Source organism: Stegodyphus dumicola, chromosome 5, assembly GCF_044657685.1.
Source record: "Stegodyphus dumicola isolate Sdum_Otavi_A_Nest chromosome 5, ASM4465768v1".
Taxonomy (NCBI): Eukaryota; Metazoa; Arthropoda; class Arachnida; order Araneae; family Eresidae; genus Stegodyphus; species Stegodyphus dumicola.
Window position 1 is genome coordinate 126,659,462 of NC_140772.1, and position 25,199 is coordinate 126,684,660.

General features: G+C 31.7%; 2 protein-coding genes across 5 annotated transcripts in view; one reads left to right on the forward strand and one right to left on the reverse strand.

Moving 5' to 3' along the window:
* Nucleotides 1–11,841, reverse strand: part of LOC118198397 (spermatogenesis-associated protein 20) — a 99,907-nt gene extending 88,066 nt beyond the window's left edge. Inside the window, exons 1-3 of one of the 4 annotated variants that reach the window (XM_085817037.1) lie at nucleotides 11,423–11,841; nucleotides 4,652–4,747; nucleotides 1,413–1,477 (exon numbers count right to left, since the gene is read on the reverse strand). In XM_085817037.1, coding sequence (XP_085673163.1) covers nucleotides 1,413–1,477; nucleotides 4,652–4,747; nucleotides 11,423–11,553 — 292 coding nt within the window. In that variant the 5' untranslated portion in view covers nucleotides 11,554–11,841. Of the gene's footprint in view, nucleotides 1–1,412; nucleotides 1,478–4,582; nucleotides 4,748–11,172; nucleotides 11,378–11,422 lie in introns of those variants that run through there. The other 3 variants (XM_085817039.1, XM_085817038.1, XM_085817036.1) reach the window with 3 other exon arrangements.
* Nucleotides 11,842–11,920: 79 nt separating this feature from the next.
* The window catches only part of LOC118198396 (enoyl-CoA delta isomerase 1, mitochondrial-like), a 56,177-nt gene continuing 42,898 nt past the window's right edge, over nucleotides 11,921–25,199 (forward strand). Inside the window, exons 1-2 of the mRNA XM_035370060.2 lie at nucleotides 11,921–12,135; nucleotides 17,526–17,650. Of these exons, the coding sequence (XP_035225951.1) occupies nucleotides 12,015–12,135; nucleotides 17,526–17,650 (246 nt within the window). The 5' untranslated portion in view covers nucleotides 11,921–12,014. The remainder of the gene's footprint in view (nucleotides 12,136–17,525; nucleotides 17,651–25,199) is intronic.

Sequence of the window (25,199 nt, forward strand, 5' to 3'; positions counted from 1 at the left end):
TTTTTCGCGTTTTCATTGCGGAAGCACTGTCCGACATTGATGCAAAGTTCACCAGTTTGTCTTTTTGCTTTAGAATCTCACACATTGTTGTTTCCGCGATTCCGTAATCCAATTCCATCTGCTGCCATGTGGCGCTGTTTGCTACTTTGGAAATTAATTCTAGTTTTTGCGCAATCGTCAACATAACTTTCTTTCGTTTTCCTGACATTTTAAATCGTAACGAAAAAACAAAACCAAAAAGCACAAGCACTGAACTCAATAATTAACTCCGACCGGTTGGCAAACACTATCAGGCTTAAACTAACAATGGCGAGTGGGAGGAAGTGGACGTGTCAGTAAGATTAAGACGAGAGAGGGGGTGGAGCGGGCACTGCAAGAATGAGTAAGAAATCACTTACTCATCAGAGGGGAAGGTTCCGAGAAGGCCTGGGATATTTTTGCCATAAATAAGCATGATGTTAGCAAATTTAACGTTTCGCTCAGTTTCATGAACATTTTTATTTTCTTTGCTTTACCCTTGTAAAAAAAAAAAAAAAAAAAAAATGTGCGTCAGGTGCGGATAACCCGTCTGCGGATAATCGGGAGTCTACTGTACATATCACTATTTCTCTGTTCCAAATCTATATTAGTCTAACTTCAGAAATAAATTTTATGAATTTACTCTGTACTTTGTTAGCTCCCAACATCATTTCTGTTATTTCCGAAAAGTGACTTGTATCTTGCTTTCAGAGATTGCATCTGCAGAAAATGGATATGAAATGAACATGAAATAATGAATTAATAATTACAGCACTTTTAAGATGAAGGGTTTTAAATGAAGACATTCATTAAAATTTTCTGCACTTAATATTATTAATACATATTTACAGAGTTAGCACAAGAAGAAATAATGCTTTCTTTCACTAGGGAAAATAAATTACATTTTTTATATTAAATTCACCACATTGTCGTAAGTGTAATCTCATAGCAACAAAAATACAACACGCGTAATAATCTTTTCTGAACTCAGAAGGTAAACGAACGGTATGGTGTTGTACCCTCGAGCCCAGGCAAAGTCCAGGCGTTCCTAAGCGGAGAGGAAATGATGTCATCGGAACCGACATCCAATCACGAGGAGGGATATTTCCGTGTTTGCTTAGAAATATAATAACATTAAAATCAATAATTAATATCATAATATCCTTTTCCTATGTCTGCATTCGTCCAGCTAACAAAGACTGTCATTTCTCTTTATTACTGACTACTACATTATGAATATTTGAAAAAAATGTTTATTATTATTAAAGAACAGATGCACTTCTTATGCTAAAAGCAAAATATATTTACTTTAAAAATACTTCACTAAACATAAAAGGTATCAATTTATGCACTAGCACTATTATCATTATCATCCAAAATTTTATAACACATACCTGATAGAAAGATCATTTTATCTTCATGAACAGCCTTTTCAAAAGCTTCAGATCCCCAAGGATACCTACACAGAATTTCACTTGTGAATAACAGAAATCATACAGACCCTGATACTGATATATAAATAACAAAAAGTAACATTTCAGATTGCTATGATTTTGGATGAGTGAACAAGAATTCTCATTTCTTTGGTTTTACATATTTTTTTTTGTTCTAAAGACTAATTATTCTTTGCATATTTATTTTTGTGTTATGTGCATCATATAATCTTCAAAGCATGCTTCTATATCCTTTATTCTAAAATACATGCTCACTGTTTTTCATGCATTATTAAACTAGTGACATGTTGGTGGATCAAAAATTTGAATGCAAAAGAAAAAAATTCTCTTCAGAATTCATTTTAAATCAGTTTTATAATTTTTTGGAAAGAAAATAATCTTTTATTCTGTTCTTATGTACAGATGTCATGCAAAAACATCATTAAATTGCATTCGATAGCGGTCAAAATGGATATTTTCGTTGAAATATGATGCCTGAAACGTTTCGTGTTTACAATAATTCCTTTTTACTTCGTACAAGGAAGTAAAAAGGACTTCAGTGTAAACAACACAGTAAATTCATTTCATGTAAACATAAATACAAATGATTCCACCTTCAATGAATCATTCAAAGGAAAGAAGTTTAAATTAATCAGATCTGCTATTAATATTATCACGAAAATGTAATATAATTCCTAAATGTTGAAAACAGTTTTTTTTTTTTTTTTTTTTTTTTTTTTTTTGTCCTTTTGGTATTACTGATAAAAATGCAAAGCATGCAGCACTGCTAATCTTTGGCTGAATCAAAATATAAAGAATACTTAGAACATTTGTATCACAATAGAAACTGTCAGAAAAAAAGTATCTGGGAAAATAGAGACTGAATTAAGTCATACAAATTATTTTTCTTTGAATGCTTCTGAAAGATATTGCAGACTTCACTTTTATAAAAGAATGCAGTTAAATTGATAGTTATGTAACTAAACTGCAGCCTTTTGGGGAAGAGTTTATTTTTATCAATTTATCAAATCAAGGTTTATAAAATCATTCACTCACTAAAGCAATTTCAAAATTACTACTGGAATTGTAACTGGCATTACTTGAGTGGCTACCAGGTGCATCAACAGGTGGTGGATAGCCAGATGTCCTGTATTATCTCACAAGATGCTTTGAATAAGAAGCCGTGAACCCCCTCCTGTAACCCTGGTATTATGTGACCCATGCCTATGACACTGCATATGTCATTCATCCTAGGTACACATTCTAGTGTCTTAACGGAGCCTCTAGAATGTCTGGCAACTTCTAGAGTATTTTACCTTACCCAGCAACAGGCAATACTGGATGGTCCTTTTTTATCCTGTACTTTCTTTTCTAGTCTATATAAGGCTGAAAATTAGAACATAACTAGAAATTTTGCTTCTGCAGGCAAAACTTCTGAGGTAGACCTTTTTTCTCAAAACAAAGAAATCCAGAAGAAATCAATCGAAGGAGCACAAATTAGTCCTTCATCGCATGAGGTAGAAATGACCTCTATCCAAGTTACTCAGTCAACATCTGGAGAAGGAAAGAGAGCTATCAAAAGCATGCTGCCTCACTAGATAAAATCAAAATCAAAAAGTAAATGTCTGCAGCACAAAAAAAAAAAAAAAAAAAAAAAAGAAGGGGAAAAAAAAAAAGAAAGAAAGAAAGAAAAAGAGAAAAGAAAAGAAAGATGCCCAAGAATTGAAAATCTTGGGTTGAAAAAATCCAACGGAAAGGTGAAAAAAGCGATTTCAAAGGATGGAGCAAAATACAACCCTGAAGATTGCCAAAAGAGACAGACCTGAAAGTTATACCTTCAGAGAGGCTCTTACATGGTCAAGATGGCTGTACTCATTCAGGGACATCCTGGAAATGTTTATTAGAGGAACAGGCTACTGGCCTTGAACTTCTGGTAACATTGACTACTTTAAGTATTTTCAATACTAAAAGAAATTAAACCTCAGCTCTATTAAGGGGCTGTTAGACTTTATAAATAAAGTGGGTATAACCCAAACAATTGGGGCTAGGAAGCACTGGGTTTAGTACGTTTAGCACAAAATGCTATTTAGGCAGAGGTGCCTTATACCTGACAAACTCAACCTCAAGAAGAAGAACTGACATTGGAAACTATTGTATCAAAGGCTTATGCTACAAAAATGACAGCAAACACCATGCAAAGAATATTTGCAGGATGTTTTATGACTTTCACAAAAAAATAAATAAATAAATATTTGGATTCAAGTGATTATGTTTACAATTAAAAGTAATTTCAAGCCAATTAAAGAATAAAAATAATGGGTACTGTTAAAATGAGAATTTACAGCTGCAATGGTCAGCAGAAAATAAATCTAATGGACACTCCAAAGTTTCATTGAAATGTTTTTGTACACAACGTTTCTCACTATAATTTTTTGTTTCAAATGAAAATACATCATAAAAATTAATTGTGTACACTTGGAAATTTTTACTTGTTTAGCAAAATATATTATTAGACTTACATCTGAAGTGAACATGGCAAGATGCTACAAATTAATGAACAAGTCTGTTAGAAATTTAATAACCATTCTTTTTACAGATGGCAAAAGTATTCCAGACATATTAAAAATTGTCGATATAAAGCATTTAACTATCTTTCATGTAATAAAATGATGGAAATTGTATGGAATTGTTGAAAATGCACTGGAGTCAGGAACACATTTTAAGCTAACACCAAGGAATCACAGGTTTATTCTAAGAAAACTCAAACAACCCCCAGAAATTAGTATTTAAATATGTTCAGCAGATTTAGAAGAATGGTTTATAATAAAAGTTAACCCTCTGTTAACCACTTTCTCAATTTAAAGTATAGCATTTGTATAAATTTACAAAAGACCTGAATACTTGAACTGAATGCCTAAATGAAAATTTGAAACTAACATTAATTTTCCTCTGTAATCAAATTTTATTACTCAAACTAGTTTTCTGCTTTCTTCGGTTTTTGCTAATCAAAGTTTAACCGTATGTTACTTACAAGTTGATAATGACATAATAAAGACCTCTGACATTATCATCATAATTATACATATATCAGATAACAAATATGAGCATATAACAAATAAGCAATATTTTACCAGTCAACTGGATTAGATGCATGCTGTAATAAATATGGAGATCTTTCCAGTGCTAGTCTATTTTTATACCTTGTTTTTTCTTCTTTTTTATCACATTCATTGTTATTTTCAATGCTGGTAGATGATGAAGCCATTCTAAATTGTTCAAATGAATTCTGAAATGAACTGAAATAAAATTGTAAAATTAAAGCATATCTTAAGACACAACAATTTGTACTTAATAGTTATTCATTAAAAAAGAATTACATTTCTTCTAAAACATTGGCTTTACTACTCACATGAATTCTGTATTAACTGATCAAAATAAAGGCAAAAAGAATTTAGTCCCTTACATATTTTGGCAAATGTATACATAAAATCTTCCTACCTTTCTGAACATTTATATCTGTAAACTCAACTGCACAGTTTATTAAAAATATTACGGTCATCACAACAGTGCACAGAATATAGTAAAATAATTTTTTCTTTGGTTTTATGTAAAATTTTTATGAAAGAAACTTATGTTCACTAAATACCCTAGGATTTATTGCTTAATCTAAATTTGAAACTAGTGCAAGTATTCATGTTTTAACTGCATACTGCATATGGAATCTTGTAGGACTGTGCAAGTGAAGTCAAATCATTATTATATTTCAAGTACACATTCTGTATAAGGGTACTGAAGTCAAATCATTATTCTATTTCAAGTACACATTCTGTATAAGGGTACTAACTTGTATATCTTCTTTTACCCAAAAAGCATCACAAGCTTGAGATAACACAAATATATGCAATGTTATATGATGACATATATCATATGTTATCAACATTTTTGATGGATTTCTGTATTCTTGTGAATAAGAGGTTGAAATTAATTTCCGCTGGAGTGCTAAAATTATGAATTTGTATCAGAAATTAATGGCATCATCTGTAGCTAGAAATTGCCACGACTTATAATACTGAGAAAATTAAAGGAACTACAATAAAAATTTGCTTTATGTTATTTCTATTAAGTGGAATCCAGTAACAGGTAGGTGGTTGGTACCTCAAGATCAACGTTATCAGGTAGTCCAGTAGGATTTTTTTTTTACACAGAAATATGCAAATTTTTGTCCCAAGCTTTTGGGGTATGTGAAAAGAAGTATAAGTGGAGGCATCAAATTCTGATTTCAAAGACTGGACAAGTAGATGAATAAAATTTTTATATGTATGTGGAAAGCGAAATACATCATTGAGAAGGCAATGATAGATTGTGAAAATGGCATGCAGTTGGAAAAAATGGCTGCCAGACAGACACAGATCTGTAAAGACCTAAGTCAAAGCATTCTGTTCAGAATCTGGAAATAGTTTAAAGACACTGCACTGTACGCAGACAACTAGATCAAGGTAAAAAATGTTCCACAACATACTCTCAAGACCATTATTTGGCACCATTTGCTAAAAAAAATAGACAACTGACATTACTTCAGAATGCAAGGGAGTTTGGCACAGCTATAGGAACTAACCTAGCTGTAGGTATCATGAATGGCAGGTTGCCAGAAGAAAGCTGCATGCAAGGAAAACCTTCACTTGCAGTGGGGCAGAGTTCATCTTGATTGGAGTGCCATAAACTAAAACTTAAATCTTACGAGCATCACTTTTGTTTGGAAAGCAATTCCAGATGCATTCCAGACCTGAAGAGATCAAAACACATGTAATAATCATGAACACATCTGTGAAAAGCATCTGTATAAAGGTGGTAGTATAATGATATGGGTGAGCATCATTTTGAATGGGTGCACTGAGCTACACAATTTTACTAATTCAACTATGAATGCTGAAAGATATAGAGATGAAGTTCTTAATCCATATGTCAAGTAGTTTAGATGTGCAACTGGTAATAACTTCCTCTTAATGGATGATAATATTCATCTTATCCCACTTCACTATTGACCGCCAATCTTAGAGCAAAGGAATCCACAGGATGGAGTCGTCCACATATTCTTTAGATTTTAATCCAACAGAAGATTTGTAGGATGCACTAGGACACTAACTTGCATCACTGCACCCTCCCACCTAGCACTCTTAGAAGCTTCAAGATTCTATTAATCAGGAATATACTTTCTTATTGCAAAAACTCCTAACACACAGAATGAAAAAATTCTGTAAAGCTTGCATTTTGGCTTTAATTTGCATGTCAGGAATGATAAAATAACAAAGATCTTGGGCAAGTGTTATGTTCTTACTGAAAAAACATTCAAGTTACAAGAATTTTTATAGTTAACCCTTTCTTTCATTTTTTTCACCAGTGTTTTATGTAACATTGTCTTACATTCAGGCTGATCAAAATTCCATCAAGCAATAGCAAGACACATATATGATTAACAGTATGACAATTAAAAAAGCTGTTTTTATATTTTTATAATATATTAATTTATAAAGAATTTTTCACAGAACATGCATAAAAATTTGTATGTTGAAAGAAAGGAGACTTGCAAATCATACTGCTCACATCGCATGTACGTTTTATATAAACTGAGCATAAACAAATTTTGATATTGGTACTTTTCCGTTTTGCCGGCGCAAACGATAAAGTCGCCAATAATGGTACAACTGGATGCCAAAAGGAATATATTCGCTGGTAACCTTTTACGCCTCATTTTCAAAACAAATCGCAGCCATTTCTTGTTTCTTTGAATGCTGGCATACAATTACATAGAATTTTTACAAGATAGTTAAATTGTATGCCCTAAGACCATTCGTGGTAATTAAGTCAATTAGAATGCAATCACACCGTTCACACGAAGGCAAAAATATAGAAAAGGCAAAATCAAGTGTTAGATCCATCAATTATAATGAGAATGCACTAGCGAAGTAAAGCACTGCGGTTTTACATAATTTCTCAGTAAGCTATTCGTAAGAACTGAAATAACTCTTGCATTTAAAATTGTATTCCAAATTAAGATTTAACTTGAAATTACTGTACATAATTACTGAGAGAATTAGATTTTTATAGCATAGTTTACGTGAGATGAGATCACTTGGGGTCATGTGATACGAACCTACGAATCAGGAATTTGAACCATGAAAGCATAGTAAATTCTTAAATTATGTCTTTTTACAAATTTATTGTCTTTATTTATTAGCTTTTTACAAAATTTTAAACCATATTAAAATGTTTGTGCCTTCAAAATAGAAAATGTTTAGAATTAACATTTGTTAACATTTTTTATGTGTATACTGTATGTTATCGCCAACAAAGTCGTCTTGGCGAGATTTGCGCCGGCGAAACGGAAAAGTACCTTGATATTTTATTGTCAAGTCATATAAAACCTATTATATTTCGTATTAGAATTCTGTCTTACAATTAGCAAACATTTTGTTGATATGAAACTTTACTCAGATCTCTCCATACACCACAAACATCCTCTCTGAAGACACTGTTTGTATATGACCTTGATAGTGTTTCTCTCGTCATGATGGCGGAAAACATCAAGAATATTGATATATGAATACTTCCATGGTGGGATTTCAAAATGCTCACTGCTTCGGTGGAAACATCAGACATGAAATGCTCTTCAATCAAAGAATGAGCTCTTAATGAAAAAGAAGGTACACAAGATGGCAGTGCTTCAAATAGATCACACAAGTCATCAAGCAAAGGATGATCAGTTTGAGAAAATATATCAAAATAATACAGAAGAGACAATTGCTCATGCCTCAACTGGAGTGATGGTTCATAACAATCAACATACAGGCTCTGGACAGGATATGCCCTGAATGCTCCAGAACATAAATCTGCAGTTCCTGATGATGAATTGGATCTAATTTTAACAAGACTGAAAGCCATGGAGATTCATAAAGAATTGTATAGAGCATACAGTCTACAGCGGACAAGCGCTCTGTAAATGCACTCTATGCTTCAGGAGGTATTCTCCAAGACTTAAAAAATTTAATATTTTGGTATACTTCTTCCTCAGCTGTAAAACATGAGGAACAAAAGTCAGTTTTTGGTTGAACATCAGTTCTAAAAACTTTACTTCAGGTTCAATTGGAATCACTAATCCATAAAGATTTAACTCAGACTCAGGATGGAGAACTCACTTTCTACAGAAGTGCATGCAGTCTTCTGTTTTGAAAATATAAATCTTTGTATGTCTGACCATTTTTTTAAATTGAACAAAGTAATGCCGAGCACACAGCCTTGAGGTATCTGATAAAACAGGGCCAATCCTGATTTGAAAAGTCCTTGCCCTAAAAAAATTTTAATGAAAATAGACAGATTATCATACATCCAAAGGTGTGAAGGTCATGGAGTATACCATATCTCCATGCCTTACCATAAGCTATCTTTACGACAAAAAAAAAATGGTTTCTTCTTACAAAGACTTTATGAATTGATGTTTCAAAAGGAGCATACTATCCATGGTCATTCTTCCTTTACCAAAACCACTTTAATAAGACATGATATTATTCTTTTCCAAGAAATAAATTACGTGGCTGTTTAGCTTTTTTTTAAACACCTTACATATGCAACTCATAAATACAATGGTCCAATGGAGGGATTCTTCGGATCTTTCCCTGGCTTACATATACGATTAATAGCAGCTCTCTTCCATGCACTGAGGAAAATATATTCTTTCCACACATGATCTTAAACAGCAAGAAGGGCAGTCAGTGACTTAAAAGACAGATGCTTCAGCATTTCATAACTAGTACTATCTAGACCTTGAATGTGCATATGCGATAAAATTCTTTTCAGCTTAAGTATCACATAAGCAAATAAGGCTTACATGTGATACTATGAATAAATTTGATATCATGCAGATAGTTTGGTTAAACACTGTGATAATTCTGAAAGTAGTCAGATGCTGTTAATAATTTTTGAAAGACATTACTTAGATGAAGACCAGAAGAGGCATGTGCTCAATCGCCGGATAATGTGTCAGATACAATTCAATGTTTCAAGGGGAAGCTAAATATTATCTAAAGTGATTTCAAAAATCTAAAATCATCTTGCCATCTTTTAAGAATAAGGACAGCTCGTTCTTTTTATTATTGAGATTAACTCTGATATATGAAGTCTATTATTTGTCATTTCTTTTGGCACAAGAAGACTATTACAGAACTGTCTATAGTTGACTTGGAACTTCTCAACAGTCAATGATACTTAAATAAGGAGATATGCTTCATGAACATGATTTCACTGCCTTACATCCTCTTTTCTGCCTTTTCCAATAGACAGCATGTAAGATGGTGCCATTTTTATCATTAAAGGAGCTAAAAGGGACAAAAAAAAAAAAAAAAAAAAAAAAAAAAACTGATCCTGCATATTATTCACAAATGAGTCTAGTTTCAGTTTAAATAATGATTCTGAGTGCACTTTCATTTGGAAAGCATCCGAAACACAATGTTTCATTGCATATCCATAAAAAAAATACTGCTTTCCTATTGGTGAGTCATGAGTTTAGGAAAGAAGCATGAAAAACTGCTGCAATAAGCTCCATATCTATGACAGAGATTCTGTTATCACACATATACGTAGATGAGATTTTTGTTTTTTCACCAGCATATTTGACTATCAGCAAAATGTTTCACATATTTATTTAGGTTCAGATTATTTTTTAACATGTTTTATAAACTGAACAAAAAGCATGCAAATTGTTGACAAACACCGAAACTTGTATAAAGTAGTTTTTTATATATATAAACTAAATGCTTAGCAGTTAAATAAAAGGCTGACTGCATCACCTGAATTTATGAAATTCCTCTTTGACTGAGAACCCCAGGTCTTAGCTTTTATAATGTTTTCTCAGTGCCAGCAATGAGAAGTAGTGGTCTTCAAATGTTCAAATTATATTTGAATGATCTTGAGTAACAAGGTGACTAGCTGTTCTAATGACTAAAAAGCTGTTCGACTCTTGAGGTGATGCTTTAGTGAATATTCATTTGTCTAGAAACATCCAAATTTAGCTCAAACAGTCAGTAATGGAACAGTTTTAAATAGCATCAAGACAACAGCCTGAACATATGCTGCTTTATAGTTGTCTGAAGTGATTAAATTGCCCCCTCAATAATCTGACAATTTGAAATACAATAGAACATATGGCTAGAAGTATGATTAAGGAAAAACAGCATCTGATAAGAAGCTAAATGGGGGTTAAAAAATGGGATACTAGTTTAACTAAATAGTAAAAGCGAGAGAATGACCTGCCTATATCAGACTGTTAGAAAGTTTAAAAACATTTATTTTTAGCAATTTTTGAAACCACTTTTTATGTTAGTAGTTAACTACATTTTTTAACTGCTAAATTATTTCTTTGCCTAAAAGTTATACATAATTTTGTAAGAAACAGAATAAAGGTATTTTTTAAAAATATATTGTAAAATATTCTTATTTAACTTAATAACATATTTCTTCTACAGTAGAATCTAAAAGGTTTTTAACCTTTTTGCAAGTCAACATAGAGCTTGAGACTACATCTCTACATTGTCTAACATCAATATTTTAATACATACATAAAATTTTTAACTTTGTAAAATTCATGATCAAAAAGTATTATAATACGACAAGCACAATGTTTAATAATCTTACATCTTACAATCCAATACATAAAAATTTAAATTATTACCTTAAGTCTTGATAAGCAGGCTTTTATAGCGATTTTTACTTTTAATATTTATTTAGAGAATAAAATTCTGTCATCCAACAGTATAAAAACATTTCATGGTCACATTTTAAAATATACACTGAAAAATTGACGCACAATATTTGAAAAACAAACAAAAATTTCAACTAATAGAGATGATTTGAAAATATATTTTAACAGGCAAATCTAAATGTGCAAATGTGTTTCACATTCTTTAATTAAAATTTCATACTTTTGCTGGAAACGTAAAAACACTAGCAGACGAGGATGGGAAAATTCTAAACTTCGTCTATATATCTTTTTCATACACCATACTTTGGAAGACACTGAAGGAAAGCGAAATAAAAAATTTAAGACGAACATTATAATTCTGAAGCATTACGATTTATATTAATATTATATAAAAGCAACAAAATATTCAATTATGTATCTCTCCTTGTTTGACCGTAGAGTCAGAGGCGGAAGATGCAGGGATCACATTGGATGTTAAATTCATCCCGTCATTTAATGATGTATTACATACAATAAAAATAATTTCGTGCTCCATTTCAATGCTTATTAAAATAAGTAAATGTACTATAATATTTATAATTCTAATATATTTATTTTATTCTTTTATCTTAACTCTGAAAGAAAGAAAAAGAAAATGAATGTTTATTCAACCGCCAATCACTGGTTTCAACCTTCGCTGAATTCCTAATATTTGTTTCTATTAAATTGGCAACATAATAATATCGTAGACGAATGATTTTTGATATCTCCGTTTAAAATCCGGAAGTAATTTTGTAGATAAAAGTTGTTATTTTTCTTTTTTTGATTTCATAATGTTTAGTAAAATTCGACCATTATATAAATGCTTCACACTGTTGCGAACAGTTAATGTGGCAAAAATGAGTCAAGATTCTTCAAAGCAGTTTATTAATGTGATCGAAGACGAGAAAAAAAGTTCGTAATTTCTTTATCTCGATTGAGTAACATGCTGCACTCCTTTGTGAATTATTTCAGTCAGACGTTTTGTTGACTTAAAAACTCATTAAAACAATAATGCATGATATCGCTATAGAGAAAATTGTTTATTTTCAGAGAAATAAATGATTAGATAGCTAAGAACGTAAATAAGGAAGAGACACATACAAGGGTAAAATCAAGCTGAAAACCCTCTTAAATTGGTATAGCGATACCAATCTGAGATCCTTAATATAATTTTGTATATTAAAAGGCTTATGCGATTTGTTTTTTAAATAACGTGACTTCATCTTTTCATTACAGCTGTATTTTCATACTGAATGAAAATATCCAATATTAACTTTCCCATGAGCTGGTCTTTCTACTAATTGACTTGCTTGAATGCATGAATATATTTCATGTGTAATTTTATGTTAGCTGAATGTACAAGGTACAACGTGTTAGTTAGCCTTGTTTAGAATAAATGAAATATAATGTTAACAATTTAAATATGCACTGTAATAAATCTCTGAGAAACTTTATTATCAACAGACCATGCACAGTTATTGTTTTAAAATGTTTTCTTATGCATTTTGTTAATTGTGTTATTCTTATCTTTTATCATGCCAGGTATATTTCGTTTTCTAGGTTATGACATATCATCCAGCATTTTTTAAGTCTGCAATGATTAAATATAATCAAAAGGTTATTTTTCATTGATAAAAAAGGTGTTTTTAGATTGTTGTCTCAAATAAAGAACTTCATTTGAAAAGAAATACTTTTGCTATAAAGTATGTACAATTTAGTAACAGCAAGATAGTATTAATTCTCTTTTAGCACTTTAAAAGTTATTTGGTCAAATCCTAGGAGAGCCCGCACCCTTGGAGACAAACTGGGAAAGTGTGCACTGCTTTGTGCATTTTTCAAAATCGCCAACTTGAAAATAACAAGTTACACAAACTCAATATCCATGTACACATCGACCTATTTTCGGGAAAAGTGCAAATCACCCACTGCTTGGCACATTTTTAAGAATTGCACAAATTCAGTATCCATGTGCACATCGACCTATTTTAACTTAAACATCAGAGAATTGCACAAATTCGGCACTGTGCACTCTTTTGACTTTGTCCATGTACACATCAATGTATTTTCATTTAAAAATTCAAAGGAAATTGACAAAAATCCAATTTGTCTTACTCTTGTAAAAGGTGCCAAATAAATGAGCAATTCTGCACTTCACCCCTATTTTCACTTAAAAAACCATCAGAGAATTGCACAATCTCTTTACTTTGTCCATGTACACATCGATACATACCATAACCAAAATCATTCGCACCAAGGGTGTCGGCTCTGCTATGATCCAACCAGTTATTCTTAAAGACTTTAAATTATATCAATGGTTGATCTTTACAATATGGTAACTGGTAGTTTGGCGACATTTTGGAGGCGATAAAGGTTACTACCTGGGACTTTGGTAATAATGTGAGCAGTACTCAGTTCCGATTACGCATTATTTTGCGTGAGGGAAATGAGAGATCATGGGATATGTCATGTGATATTAATTATGAATGTGACGAATTACGGTTCTTTAATTGGAAAAGGGGGGAAATCGGGAAAAAATGTGGAAATTTTGTATTTAGCTTTATTCTGTGTTGTGTGAAACAGTGTTGTGTAATTTTTGGATCCCATGGCCCTAACTAAAGTGAATTTGAAATGGGTATTTAGGCATTGTGATAAAGAGAAGTTTGCTTTTTATTTAGTGGAGGAAGTATGGAGGAAAAATTCGCAGAAAAAATATTTCAATAATTTTATTGAATGAATTAGAAAAGTGTATCCGCCACGTAATCAAGATTCTGAAGAAGATTAGGTAAGTTAGTATTTTTAATTATTTGAGGATATTATTTTTATGCATTGTTCTAAACGTAAGGTGGAAAGGAATTTGGTATTATTGGGAAATTGTTATTAGCAATGATTTAGTTTAAAGTAATTAGGATTGTAAGGTAATTTTTATTAATTTAATGTATGTGCTCATGTATATTTTAAGTAGTGTTTTTGAATTTAATTATATTTTAATGAAATGATAGTTATTTTGTGAATTTTATGTTTGTAGGAATTTGGTATACGTTTAAGTTGAAATAAACGTGCATGGAAATAATTTAAATATTTGATACTAAGTATTTGTAATACTTGCGGTATGAATTCGTTGGTGACGTGTATAATGTAATAGATGATTTAGAGGTAAAAGTTTTTGGATATTTTATTTATTTTATATGTGGAAATGTTCATATTTGTAAAGGGTAAATACTTTTTCGCGATCAGGTAATTTCATATATGTTCTTTTTACCGGGTTTAAAGATTGAGAAAATTGTCATGTATTTTCGTGAAATTTTTCTAATTTATGAGAAAAAAGCAGTGTACATGGATATAGTGAAGAGTGTGCGCAATGCCATTTTTGTGCAATTCTGGGATGTTTTTTTAAGTAAAAATAAGTCGGTGTGTACATGGTTTATGTGTATGTGTTATTTTGAAAAACGCGTAAGGAGTATGGTATTGTGCACTTTTTCCCAATTTTGCAGTGAATATTTGTCATGATTAAGCAGTTTTGTTTGATAAAATTTCTAGCAAAAGTGTAATTCGGCTAGTAGATTGTTGGAAGAAGTGTTCAGTAGATAAGAAGAAAAGAAACATGTCTTTACTTCGTGAAGAAAAAATGGCGGCGGGGAAAAAATAATAGAGGGTTGCTGTAGGAGAGTTGGTTGCCAAATTTTCGCCAAAAAAATCGCCAAGTTACCATAATGTAAAGATCAACCATATCAATTCTGTAATACAGTGAACTGAAAATAGTGCTTGGAATTCCTTTTTGACAAGTTTGTTACAGTTAACTTTTTATCAGTAACAAAAAAAATAAGTTGATGTTTCATAAAAAGGGGTACATGAGATGTTCATATAACTTTAAAATTTGTTAGTTAATTTTAATCAAGGCAAAGCACATGAGCATTTGACTTCAAGATCTAGGTTTTTAACATTACACAAGAAAAGGAACAGAATGAAATGAAATACACAGTGCATCTGTTACATTGAATTCATTACAAAACTCATATAATTTTATTTTAAACTAATCACCTGTAAGTGAAGGAAAATATCTAGATTAGTTTTCAACTTTTTTTAAAAAAACATTGAACAAAAAGAGACAGTGACAAACAAGATAACTTATCTGCAAGAATATATTTTTCTATGGGTTAATAATGAGAAAAAGATGCACCTGTTCGTCTTCATTTAACCTTTTCTCATGGACAGTAATTTTTTATGTATTGAAGCTATTTAGTCAACTATTCACAGAAAAACAAGTCAGCAAGGTCTGCCATTTCTGCTCTACACTGAGTAGCAAAATTCATAGTAAACTTTCTTTGAGCCTTATTTAATGTAATGAATGTGTGGGACATATATGTCCCATCCTCCAGGAAAAGGTTGAGGTTCGAAAATTTTTTTAATATTTTTAACTGCTTAACTTGCTTTTATTTCATTTAGCAAACTGCTGTTTTTATAAATAGTAGCAATTAGATGCATTTTTGTATGGCATAAGTCATGGTTTTCATATCTCTCTTTCTATTTCTCCAAACTTTAAAAATAAAGGTTGGGGGAAGGTAAATGGCAAATCAAATTACCTTTCTTTTTTTGTTATTATCTGCTTGGTAATTTACAGAAAGGCCTATTTAAATGTACGAACAACAATTTCTGCATGTATTATAAGCTTTTTCAATAAAAACCAATGAGTATTAGAAAGACATGAAAGCTCTAATATTTCTATGTTCAAAATTTGCTCAGAAAAGTCATGTTGCAGTGCTTATACATAGCCATTAGAAGGCATGTATTAAGTGGCATCATCCAGGACAGCATAGTTTGTGTTTTAACACAGATAGAGTTTAAGCATCTTTTAACCATTTGGCGATATACTATATTTTGGCCATTTGTTATAATGATATATTTGGGTTAGTGTGATCAGAAATAAATTCCTATTGTGCCACAATCACATTATTTTCCAGAATTCTCACCCACTGATCCTCTTAATCTAGAATCTTCATTATCTTCTGGTTAAAAATATATTGGTGCCATACCTGCTTACATCCAACGCCCTCCGCAGTAAAATTGCAACTAAAACATAATGCAATAAAATTTTATGGTGTAAAGCACAAAATAAGCAACGTACATCCTAGCCAACATTCAATGCATAAATAAGTCCTTACAAATACTTTCCATTAGTCAAATTCACTGTAATCATGCAACCAATCACATCATAATTGGATTTCCATAACATTCAACTACTCAGTTACCTACCATAAATGAAACAACAACTTAACAATAATCCAAAGGATACCCTAAATATAGACTAACTATCTTCAGTTATCTAGATGGTTCTATTAGGGTTAATGTTTTCAAGTATTTCAAGATATTCAAACAACACCATCAGTCTGTAACATATGCCAGAAACAGAGGTAGGAGAAACTATAGGATTAGTTCATAACCATTCATCCAGTAAACTAAATTGGCACTCTTTTATGACTAGCTAACAGAAACTTTGATTAAAGAGATTAGGAAGAGGGAGTGAATCAAGAGCAATGTGCAAAGACAAAGGTGAGAGATGAAAGAATCAAACATGGGTTAGGATTGGGAGAATTGACTCAATCTCTCAATCCATCTCCTTGTTTTATTCTTTCCCACTAAATTTCTGGATTGGTTTCTTTTAAGTGTAGTTTTAAAGATCCCTTCTCTACATAAAACTAATAATAACATGTAATAAAAAGAAGGTGTTACAAAAAATTTGGTAATAATAAAAATTAAACTCTCTTTTAGCCTGGGGAGAGAACCATTTTTTCCTAAAATGGAAATCTAACTTTCCTAGTTCTCATCCAACAAGAGTTCTGGGAGGAAACACTGCTCCATTTTATCGCTCCATAAAATACATAGGCCCTCTTAATCAGTTTATGAATGAATTGCAAACCTCTAGCCAGAGAAGATATTCTCTCAATCCTACTATTATTAATGATAGGAGCACTAGAGCACATGTGTATGTTTTGATCAGGGCTGGCACTAAACTTTTTGCTGCTTACTTTATTTAGTATGTTGACACAGCTAAAATCTGCTGCCCAGCGGCTCAAATTTGCATCAACCCTGGTTCAAATAGGTGGGAATTTGAAGGTAATTAAACATTTTTTTTTTTTTTTTTTTTTTTTTTTTTAATTTCAAGAAGAAATGCCCATTAAGCATTTTCCATAAACTTAACCATTTATTTCTTCATTAATTTTAAATAAATTTAGAAATTTGTATATTTCTATTTACAACTATAATTAATTACATTTAAATAATTATTGTCTTACTTTTATATGTAGAGACAGCAAATGTGGTAATGCAGAGACAGCCAGTGAATAGTTTAAACTTGGAATTACTTCAGCAGTTGACAGCAGCTATAAAGGAACTGGAAAAAAAGAATTATAAAGGCATTATCTTGTCTTCGGTATGTAACTGAGAGATATATTTTTATATCAATTTTTGTTGAACTTTATCTATCATCTATGCATCAGTGTACAAGCTGCTGCAGTGATGATAAATATGAAAGAAAATGCATGAACAGTACCTGTAGGGTTGGGTAAACTGTTATAATTACCAGGGCTGTGGAGTCAGTGCAGAAAATGACCGACTCCGACTCCCACACATATATATATGTAAACATATACACATGGGTTACAGCTTATTTTTTTAATATAAAAGAAGTAATAGATGCTACAGAAAAAAAAATGATGGCATAGCAAATTATTTATATTAATTAGCATTTATTATGAAATGGAGAAACTGGCATTAGTTATTTCTCAGAAACAGTATATCTTCGGGAAGATCTTTGTGGGAGGGCCAGAGATTTGATAAACTTTAAGCTGAGAAGAGTCTTTCCACACTGACTTGAGTAGGATGAAGAGCTATTAATGTTAGGGCTACTTCTTTTAACTTTTCAGGATAGATTTTTTTATAAGTTCTAAAAGAGGTGTCTTGCAAGCGCTATCACGTTTCTCTAGTTCTTCAAAGGTCATAAAGAAATCTTGTTTGTATTTTTTCATTTTTATATCTGAAGGCACTTGGTTCTTTATTTTCATTCACTTTGCCTAAGCCTTTTCAATATTTTCCAAAAATGCTAACAAATTATGCTAAATTTATGCTAAAAAATTTTAAAAAGTCTTGAATAATCTTGCCATTGTTCAAGAAATTTAACATAGGTTTTAAAAATGCTACTTTATATTTGCATTTCAGTGGGTGCACTATTCCCATATCCATAGGCTGAATGATAGACATGCAATTTGGAGGGAAGAATAATACGGATATATTATCTTTCACTAAAACTTTAAGTGAAGTATGCGGCAAACAGTTGTCAACAATCAGGACAATTTTTGAGTCATCAGGTAAACCAACCGAATTCAAATGTCGCCGAGCCTCGTTTATAAAATGATTTTCAAACCAATCATTCATCAACGCTTGTTTCATCCATGCTGTTTTATTTGCGTGATATATAACGGGGAAAATCGTTACTCCTTTAAATGCTCAAGGTCGTGCATGTTTTACGATTACAAAAAGTTTGCACTTGTGCATTCCTGCAGCATTTGCGCACGCTAAAATTGTTAGTCTCATTTTGGAATCTTTGACACCAGTTGGAGCCTTTTCTGTAAAGTTTGCCAAGGTATTTCGCGGTACATATTGCCAGAAAAGACCAGTTTCATCAGCATTGTAAATTTGTTCTGCATATAATTGTTCACTAGTAATGAGTTCAATGAATTCATCTGCAAATTGTTCAGCAGCTTCAGAATCAGCTAAAGCCTTTTCACCTGAAATTTTTAATTGTCTTATACCATAGAAATTTAAAATTATTTGCGTGATATATAACGGGGAAAATCATTACTCCTTTAAATGCTCAAGGTCATGCATGTTTTACGATTACAAAAAGTTTGCACTTGTGCATTCCTGCAGCATTTGCGCACGCTAAAATTGTTAGTCTCATTTTGGAATCTTTGACACCAGTTGGAGCCTTTTCTGTAAAGTTTGCCAAGGTATTTCACGGTACGTATTGCCAGAAAAGACCAGTTTCATCAGCATTGTAAATTTGTTCTGCAGATAATTGTTCACTAGTAATGAGTTCAATGAATTCATCTGCAAATTGTTCAGCAGCTTCAGAATCAGCTAAAGCCTTTTCACCTGAAATTTTTAATTGTCTTATACCATAGAAATTTTAAAATTTGATTAACCGACCTGTCGAATACGTGCACTGTGTTTAAGTTCATTTCTTCATGAAATATTTTGGCTTGAGGCACTAGCATTGGACTTGAAATGCTTGAGGCATTAGCATTTATCCTTGCTGTGATGCTGTCTGGCCCTTTCAATCATTACTTTTAGCATAACGAAACCTTTTTCTTTTATTCATTGCAAGTGGGGTGTCAGAATCCACAAAAAATTCAAAAGTTCTTTTTTCTTTTTGCTTATGTCATATACAGTTGACTTTCCAATATCATAATCCTCGCATAATTTTGAGACAGATATGCCTTTATCCGTTTTTTGCAACAATTCTACTTTTTGTTTGATGGGCATCGAAACATGCTTTCACTTTGTAGATCCTTTGGTGGCTCCAGAATTGGAAACTCTTTTTGACATAATTAAAAGTTCAAGCTTAATTTTTATGAAATTGCTTTAGCAGTCTGCAAGAAAAATAAGCCGGATCCAATTTGAAGATTAAGGAACAGCTCAATCTGCAACATTAACTGAAATGCCTTAGAATCAGTAAAGATAATTTTAGCTTAGCTTATACCATCCGTTATACATTAAATGCACATGCGTAAAGCATACAAAAAAAAAAATTGTGGCTTTGAGGTCCGGATTATAGATTTTTCCGGATTACGGACTTTGTACTGTATATACAGTCAAAAGTCGTTAATTCGGACATCCATAATCCGGAATGATCTATAATCCGGACCTCAAAGCTAAAAACTTTCTGCGCATGCACCGCATTGGCACATGCGCACAGGCGTTTTACATGTGCGCGTAAGACCTTGATTACTGTGCATATGCATGTGCGCAAGTGCAGAATACGTTTTCGCCTGTGCGTTTAATGTATAACGGACGGTGTAAGCTAAAATTATCTAATTATCTATTTCAGTTAATGTTAATGATTGCGTTGTTCCTTAATCTTCGACTTGGATCCCGCTTATTATTTTTTGCAGACTCTAAGAGCAATTTTATAAAAGTAAACTTGAACTTTCGATTATGTCAAATAGAATTTCCGATGCTGGAACTTCAAAAGGATCTACAAAACGAAAGTATGTTTCGATGTCCAACAAATAAAAAGTGGAATTGCTGCAAAAAATGGATAAAGACATGAAGAATGTGACATAGAGGTTAGTGAAAACGAAAAAATTTCGATTGACAAGTTAGTCGGTATTCTCGGCACAGCAATTAACGGGACTTGAACAGCGGAACTTTGTAACTGAACAAGAAATTGTCTGTTTATAGAATTAAAGAGAAAGTATTATCACATAAAATGAAGCACTTTTAAACAACTTACGTTGAAAGAAATGTTGAATAAAGTAAACAAATAAATATTAAGCTTTATTTTTTGTAAATTTTGATACCCTTTAGATCATAATTGTTCTTTATTTAATAAATTACGGTTTCATATTTTTAATTTTAGAATTTCTGCATACCATCTTACGAGATTTAAACTGATGATCTATAATCCGGAATCGCCGAAGTCCCGACGAGTCCGGATTAACGACTTTTGACTGTACTTCCTTATAGCATTGTTTGATCAATAATTGTTCCTTTTCCTGCTCCCTTCCTAAGAATGGTATCAATTTTGGGAGTTCTTGCTGCTATTGCTGCTTACCTAAATTTAGCAGTGAGATCTGTAACTAAATGAATCACTTTAATCATTAATGGCAAATATCACATCCATCCTCCTCTCTTATATTTATTAATATGCCAATAAAATAGAAAATAACTATTTATTGATATATATAAGCCATAAAAAATAATTCAGCTTGTCATTAATTTTTTCAATTCATTTTTATTTCATTTCAAATTCAAACTGTCCAATAAAAATTGGAGTCGGAGTCGACCTGTTAGAAGCGACTTCAACTCCGCCTCCTTTTACCCCAAAATCTGCCCGATTCCGACTTCACAGCCTTGATAATTACACATGAGATAAGAACTCTTCAGCGTATTTTTTTTTTTTTTTAAATTTTAATTAGTTTTTCTGAATAACTAGCCGCTTGCATGCCTGTTTGTCTAAAATAGGAATTATTAAAATGGAAAAAATATGTAATGATTTAATGTGTCCAGCTCTGGTAATTTCATAAAAACTTTTAATATTTCTAATTAGACATCTTGTGATTAAAATGCATTTGGTTCTGGAGGTATGCGTTCATATATCTATGTATATATGTATGTACACTGCGCAAAAAAAAGGGGGGACAGTTCCTATAACTCCCGTTCTCGTGGGCCGATTGACGAAATTCAACTTGTGTTTTTCGTGTCTCGAAAGCGCGCCATAGGATATGTATTAGATTTATATATAACATTTTTCTAGTATAGGTATTTTGACACAAAATCGAATTTTTTCTGAAACAACATACATTTTTTTTCCATATTTCGATTCTATGACTCAAATTATGCCAAACTGCCAAGTTTTGTAAAAATCGCACAAGTAGTTTTTAAAAAATTATCTCTCATAAGTTTAGCTCCTCAATGCTAATTGAGTTTAGTATATATTTACAGTCAAAAGTCATTAATCCGGACACCCATAATCCAGAATGATCTATAATCTGGACATCAAAGCTACAAACTTTCTGCGCATGCACATAATACGTTTACGCATGTGCATTTAATGTATAATGGACGGTATAAGCTAAGTTAAAATTATCTAATTATCTATTTCAGTTAATGTTGCAGATTGCGTTGTTCCTTAATCTTCGAATTGGATCCGGCTTATTATTTTTTGCAGACTCTTAGAGCAATTTTATAAAAGTAAGCTTGAACTTTCGATTATGTAAAATAGAATTTCCGATGCTGGTGCTGCCAAAGGATCTACAAAGCGAAAGCATGTTTTGATGTCCATCAAACAAAAAGTGGAATTGCTGCAAAAAAATGGATAAAGGCATATCCTTTGTTTCTCTAACCATTCCTAAATCTGTTTATCAATTTCACGCTGCTCTGCAGGGGAGGGGATGGCGCGGCGTGGTGCGCAATGAATTGGAAGTTGATCTGTCAGTACTATCCTTATCTTCAGGGCAGATGTTTTTATTTTATTTGGCTTATAATTCCTTACTAAATGTAGTATTTCATTTCGATGTACTCCATCTTTGATATAATTTAAATCAAATTCCTTGTCATTATAATTCGCTTCCAATAGTGAAGAAATTGACACAGAGGTTATTGAAAACAAAAAAATTTCGATTGACAAATTAGTCGGTATTCTCGACACATCAATTATGGGACTTGAACAGCAGAATTTGTAACCGAACAAGAAATTATGTCTGTTTATAGAATTAAAGAAAAAGTATTATCACTTAAACAACTTACGGTTAATCTTTGGATTATCATAACTTGGCGATTTTTTGGCGACCAAGCCTGCTACAGCAACCTGCTAGTTTTTGTTTGGACGTCATTTTGTTTTCACGAAGTAAAGGCATGTTTTTTTTTTTTTTAACTCCACATTTTTTTCCAACAATCTGCTAGCCGAATTATGCTTATGCTAGAACTTTTATGGAACAAAAGTGCTTAATCATGACGAAGATTAGGTGCGAAATTGGGAGAAAGTGCAGAATCGCAAACTGCTTGCCGCGTTTATAACAATTGCACATACATGGTAACCATGTACACGTCGACCTATTTTCACTTAAAAAAACATCCTAGAATTGCACAAAAATGGCATTACGCACACTGTTTGTTGACTTTATCCACGTACACTGCTAAAGTCCTAGCTAGTAACCTTTATTGCCTTACCAAAATGTCGCCAAACTACCTGTTACCATATTCCAAAGATTAGCCCAACTTAGATTGAAAGAAATGTTTAATAAAGTAAACAAATAAATATTAAGCTCTTTTTTCTGTTTGTTAATTTTGATACCCTTTAGATCATAATTGTTCTTTATTTCATAAATTGCGGTTTCATATTTTTAATTTTATAATTTCTGCATGTCATCTTACCAGATTTAAACTGATGATCTATGATCCAGAAAAATCGAAAATCCGGAATCGCTGAAGTCCCTACGAGTCCGGATTAAAGACTTTTGACTGTGTTAATCTCTTTTTTTTTTTTATTAAACTTATTTGATTCTTCCTTTCACATTTCGAAATTTAAGTTCATCCCAAATAAAATTCACCCATTTTTTTATGATTTATTCTTTTAAATTTGTATTTTTAAGTAATTTGTATAAATTTTTTCAAAAATATTTTTGAATTATAATCCAAATATGTTTTACCATCATCTTAAAGTAGATGTATTTCTAAATTTACCTGCAAAAAATTAGTTTTTTTTTTTTCCAAAATTTCCGAAGATATACATGAAATTATATAATGGCACATTTTGAAATTTGGCATGTTTGTTGAAAGTGATAAAACATCAAATGTGGTTTAGACACTTTACTAAAATCAAGTGGAAGTAGAGGCGCAGTGGCTTTTTTTCCATCCATGCACAGTGTAAAAAGGCAGGAACAAGGTGCCTTTTGTTGGTTTGTGATTGGCATATAAATGATATTCTCTAAAGAATTATCTACTTCTAATAAAAGCACATTATAGTAATATATAAAAAGAAAATTTATTAAAGAAAATTTAATAATAATAAGGCTTACCGCATTCTACAAAACCATAACAAACTCCCTAGATGCCAGATACATTTTAACTCATTCTTTTACAATTTAAGAATATATCAATGTTGCCAAAATATTAAAACTTAAAATTATATTTTATAAACAAATATCAATTCCACCCTTATTTGTGTTTAAAAATATAATTTTAATCAGTCAGTCATGTCCATACTTTAATAGTTCATCTTTCAATTTCATCCTAGGTAGATATTTTGTTAAAATATCCGCTTTTTGATTTTGTAAACACACAAACTGAGGAATGATTTGATTCATTTCATATTCATCTTTTACAAAGAAATATTTTCGATTAATGTGCCTTGAACTACTACTTTATTTTGGTTTTTTAATCCAATCTATTAATGCTTGACTGTCTGTTCTAATTTCTATTGATTTATCAATTAGATCATCTTGCCCCAATTCTTCAAGTAAAAACATGTGCCATTTAACTTCACATGCACATTCACAGAATACTAAAAAGTTCATCTTTCATTGTAGATAGAGCAACTATTCTTTGTTTGTTGCACTTCCAATTTATGAAATTTTTACCTAATTTAATGAAATACCCTCCAAATGATTTTCCATCTTCAGTGGTACACCAACTTGCATCTGATGTAGCATTTAATTTCCTATTGTCTGAAGTATATATTAAACCAGCATTTTGTATTCCTTTAGTATATCTAAATATCTTCTTCACAGCTTTTCAGTGTTTCTCTCTGGGATCTTGATTATATCTTGACAAATTACTTATGCAAAAGCTAAGTCTGGCCTTGTGCCTGTTGCTAAGTGCATCAATGAACCTAATGCTTCTTGATATTTTGTCTTTAATATAGGTGGCGAAGAGGCTATGTGATCAAGATTTTCACCCAATATTCTTGGAGTCTTGACAGGTTTACATTTATCCATTTCAAAGTTTTTAAGATTTTAGTTATATAGTTTTCTTGACTGAGTATAAGTTTTGCAGATTCTTGCATTTTAAAATTTTTTGTGTTTTAGTGACTTCTCGTAATGTGAACGATTTAGATAGTTGAGAGATGAAATCATTTATCTCAATTTGAATTTCCAATCACCATTAAGTCATCCACATATACTGCTATGATAAGATAGTTGATCTTATCTTTATAAATATAAACACATGGATCTGACTTTAGTCTAGTTAAATTCTTTTCC